Here is a 4,910-nt window from a genome sequence, read left to right on the forward strand (position 1 = left end):
TAGTTCTCACATTTAATTTATTCTCCATCTCCAAAACAAATATCTTCAGAAAAATATTGACACTAGTACATGTTAATTGAACAGCTGATTTTGACAGCTCTGAAACCACATTCATATGGATTAGGAGAATCACATAAAGCACTTCATGTCCAAAATGATGTGTTCTGTATACACACAGAAATAAAAACTAAATTTAAAAATTACATTCTGGCAGGGCAAATAGCCTATATAGGAGCCAGCCTGAGATTTTCATAAGCAGATTTCTCAGGCTAGCCCCTAGACATACATCCTCTGGGCCCATACGTCTCAAACAATTATGCAGCGAGCCTCTTAAATCAATTGATGATAAATCAAAGCCTGAATCACACTTTAGGGCCATGCTGAGCTGTACTGTTTAGCTGTAACCATGCTAGAAAGGACAACGTACAAAGAAAATATCCAAGCTGACGCAGTAGGTCTACGGTTCGGGTCAGCCCTGGAGGGTGAATCAGGCACAATAGTTGTCATCCATGCTTCAATCACAGAACTGGTCTGGGCTGCTGGGTGAGGAGGAGGCCGAAGCGTTTCTTCAGGGTTACCCGGTGCCGGGAGAACTTGTCGTCGGGCGAGAAGCGAGCGGGATGGGCAGAGCTGGTGGGCTGGCCCAATAGATCCACCTTCTGTTTGGTCACAGGGTGACGAGAGGAGAAACGTATGACAAGAAAAGAGATAGCATGAACAAGTAGCTGAGTATAGCTTGTCACAACGTTACAGGGTTGGACAGGCCCAATTTCTACAGAAGCTGTAGGACCAGGAAAAAAATTTGATGTAAAGTTTGAATACGTGGACCACATCTGAGAAGGTTATGAATTGCATCATTAGTTGATGTTTAGAGATGCCATCTAAGCAGGACCTAAGTACACAGATACAATCAGGAACTAGCTACAATAAGAATAACACCATATACAAGTAATAATTAGGTGGGTGTTTATATTTGTCCTATTTCACACATGTACAAGTTTGTATTAACGTGTTTTTTGCATATCCCAACTCAGAGACCTTCGGAGAGTGGGTTCACAGCCTAACCAGTACCTGTGCTCGAGGAGACGAGATCTCCTCTGATGCACAGGATCCTTCAATACAAAGTCCTATTAACCAGCTCCGTAAACATATAACGTCAAAATATGTTCGGCACTCACCAAAATATGGAGCTTCGCACAGCAACTATCATCATTACTGCAGTTACGCATGGTATGTGCTTCGAAAAATGGTCTAAATAAAAATGTATCGTTTATGACCAAGCGCGGATGCAAATTATCTACATTCAGCTCTGGCAATAAAAAAAATCACTCATTACTGCCACGCACAAGTCAGCTGATCCAGCTACAGTACTGTATCCCGAAAGTATCATTAATTTTATTGAGACATGTTTTGAAAGTACATACCCTGCGTAACTGCAGCAATGAAGATAGCGGCTCTGCTGAACTCCATATTTTGGTTAAAGCCCAAACGTATGTGGACATTAAAACATTTGCAGAGCTAGTTAATGGGACTTTGAATTTAAGGGTACTGGGCATCAGTCTCCTCAAGCCCGGGTACTGGTTCAGTTCACAACCAGCGTCTGACATTATCAATGGCGACCAAGGAGCACTTAGGGGTTAAGTGCCTTGCTCAAGGGCACAGAAACAGATTTTTCACCTTACCGCCTCTGGGATTTGAACTAGCGACCTTTTAGTTACTTGCCCAGCCAGAGAAATAGAATGAATTATATTTCTATGGGCCCAATGGTCTTACCGCTAGGCTAATCTGCAAAAACTGCGATTGGAACTCCCATTCACCAGCTCTGCAAAGCGTTATAACGTTTATTTCAAAATATGTTTGCTTGTCACCAAATACTAGCTTAAATTTACTCCTGTTACGGCCAGTATGTACCGGATCTGTTTTCGACCTGTGCGTGGCTTGTAAGATGCGGAAAATGCATTTTTGGGGGGTTGTTTGTATATGTTTTGGGCAGTACATATTGGCTTTAACATGAATACATGAGCATAGTTTCTCAGCAAAACTCCATATGATCAACGAACGTATTTTGACAATGCTTGCAGAGCTGGTGAATAGGAGATTGAATCTGAGCGTTAGAGGTCTCTAACCCAGATAGTGGTTCACCTGTCGCCCTACTTGACTGCCTACCGCTTAGTTTTGGGACACAACATCGGGAGTCTTTGTATTGGTTGGACTCCCTCTGCAAATAACCCATACCACAATATAGCCAACTTCACTCCCAAAAGTTTCCAGTCAAAAAAGGGCATATATATAATATATTGCAACTCTCTACCAGACGTACAGTGAAATGTGTGCTTCGCTATCAAATAAACAGCTGAATCCATCCACATTTCACATATGTCAAGTAGAGTTTCTATACAGTAAATACATGGCTTTGTTAAATGAAACGTTTTTTTCTTAGGGTGAAGCCCTAAGATATATTGTGGTAGCGTTATTTTCGATACACAACTAGCCTACCTCCCTAAAAAACACAATGCATTAACGCACTCCGCTAAACTGTTCTTACAATGCAGAAGACAGACGTAATATTTATGTGCATAGAGTGGACACGATTCTATAACGTTACAACATCATTGAATATGATGTTGAATAATTAGTTGTTAGCTAGCTAAACCTACCTTCAGAGTGTAAACTCTCTCCCCATTCTCGTTCAAGTAGAACTGCAGAAACATCGTGTCGAATAACTTGTGCTTTGTAAGTTATAAATAAGTGGACTTGTTAACTTTTATTTTACAGAAAATGTGCCTCTAATTGTTTCGTTCAGCGCTCCACGTGCTATTTTTCCTCCGAGTGTAGAAAGCGGATATACGTGAGGGGGGAAAAGTGCCTCTTGCACAAACCTAATCGTTTTTTTTCTTATTGGATGAGGTTTAGTTGGCATCCAATAAATGTTGCATTACCGCCACCTACTAGACTGGAGTATAACTCCTTTGCTTGAAAAAATAAATACAACAAATACCCTACCATCTAACACCACTTTATTTATAATAATAAAAACAATACCATACTTTGTCACATGCGCCGAATACAACAGGTTTAGACTTTACAGTGAAATGCTTACTTACAAGCCCTTAACCAACAACACAGTGTTAAGGAAAATAGGTGTCAAGTAAAAAATAGATAGGTAAAAATATAACAAAAAATGTAACTCATCTGATGTCAAGTCTCGAGACACCCAAATACCTTTCTGCAGCTACCACCACAACCTCGATTTTCTGCGACTTATGGATCCTTGCAGTACAGTTGATAACCATTGCTATAAATGCCAAAAGTCCAATCTTACTGAAACATATCACTTGTTGGTTTATCCCTACTCATACCACTCCTCTCAGGATCCCTCCACCTTTACCCATCTTTCTCTATTTTCTTCACTGCCTCAGCATATGACTTCTGCACTACTCTAACCCGGGAAACTTCAACCTGCCTCTCTCGCACAGGACAGTTCTGATCCTCATCCCCATGGGCACCCCTACAATTTACACATACCCATACTTTGTTTCATGCCCTCTGCACACTTCTCACACCTAGGAACCTCCCTCCTACACACTGCTGCCACATGCCCTTAAGTTTGACACCTGAAACAAGGTAATGTTTTTTTGGCACAAAAGCTACAGGATAACTTATATATCCTAACATCACTTTGTCGGGCAAAGACTCAAAATCAAAACTCAAAAGAACAGACAATGACTCCTGTTTTTCTGGCACTAGGACCGCACTCAATGAGCTGTATACGGCCATAAGCAAACAGGAAAAGGCTCATTAAGAGGCGGCGCTCCTAGTGGCCGGGGACTTTAATGCAGGGAAACTTAAATCCCTTTTACCTCATTTCTATCAGCACATTAAATGTAGAAAAATAAACTCAAGACCACCTTTACTCCACACACAGAGAAGCGTACAAAGCCCTCCATTTGGCAAATCTGACCATAAATCTATCCTCCTGATTCCTGCTTACAAGCGAAAACTAAAGCAGGAAATACCAGAGACTTGGTCCTTCAAAGAGTGGTCAGATGAAGCAGATGCTAAGCTACAGGACTGTTTTGTTAGCACAAATTGGAATATGTTCCGGGATTCTTCCAAGGGCATTGAGGAGTACATCACATCAGTCACTGGCTTCATCAATAAGTGCATTGATGATGTCATCCCCACAGTGACCGTACTTACATTCCGCTACCAGAAGCCATGGATTACAGGCAACATTTGCAATGAGCTAAAGAGTAGAGCTGCCGCTTTCAAGGAGCAGGAAGCTTATAAGAAATACCGCTATGCCCTCCAACGAACCATCAAACAGGCAAAGCGTAAATACAGGACTAATATTGAATCATACTACACCGGCTACAACGCTCGTCAAATGGGGCAGGGCTTGCAAACTATTACAGACAACAAAGGGAAGTACAGCCGCAAGCTGCCCAGTGACACGAGCTAAATTACTTCTATGCACGCTTCGAGGCAAGTAACACTGAAACATGCATGAGAGCATCAGCTGTTCCAGACGACTGTGTGATCACGGTCTCCGTAGCCAATGTGAGTAAGACCTTTAAACAGGGCAACATTCACAAGGCCGCAGGGCCAGACGGATTACCATGACGTGTACTCCAAGCATGCGCTGACCAACTGGCAAGTGTCTTCACTGAGAGTTTCAACCTGTCCCTGACTGAGTCTGTAATACAATCACATTTCAAGCAGACCACCATAGTCCCTATGCCCAAGAACACTAAGGAAACCTGCCTAAATGACTACCGACCCGTAGCACTCATGTCTGTAGCCATGTATAGCCAAGTGCTTTGAAAGGCCGGTCTTGGCTCACATCAACATCAACAACATTATCTCAGAAACCCTAGACCCACTCCAATTTGCATACCACCCCAACAGAT

At 42.2% G+C, this 4,910-nt stretch overlaps 1 protein-coding gene across 1 annotated transcript; it reads right to left on the minus strand.

Moving 5' to 3' along the window:
• Positions 1-2,877, minus strand: LOC129865552 (H/ACA ribonucleoprotein complex subunit 3). Its single transcript, XM_055938427.1, has 2 exons — positions 2,658-2,877; positions 1-659 (listed from the first exon to the last, which is right to left on the minus strand). The coding sequence occupies exons 1-2, from the start codon at positions 2,709-2,711 to the stop codon at positions 519-521; spliced, it is 195 nt and encodes a 64-aa protein (XP_055794402.1). The 5' UTR covers positions 2,712-2,877; the 3' UTR covers positions 1-518.
• Between the last annotated feature and the right edge of the window lie 2,033 nt (positions 2,878-4,910).

The sequence above is a fragment of the Salvelinus fontinalis genome, chromosome 11 (genome assembly GCF_029448725.1).
Source record: "Salvelinus fontinalis isolate EN_2023a chromosome 11, ASM2944872v1, whole genome shotgun sequence".
Taxonomy (NCBI): domain Eukaryota; kingdom Metazoa; phylum Chordata; class Actinopteri; order Salmoniformes; family Salmonidae; genus Salvelinus; species Salvelinus fontinalis.

Excerpts from the sequence above, each read along its gene's own strand:
- LOC129865552 (XM_055938427.1), bottom strand. The coding sequence starts at position 2,711 with ATGTTTCTGCAGTTCTACTTGAACGAGAATGGGGAGAGAGTTTACACT. Across the intron at positions 660-2,657 it reads AGAGAGTTTACACTCTGAAG|AAGGTGGATCTATTGGGCCA; the intron begins GTAGGTTTAGCT and ends GTGACCAAACAG.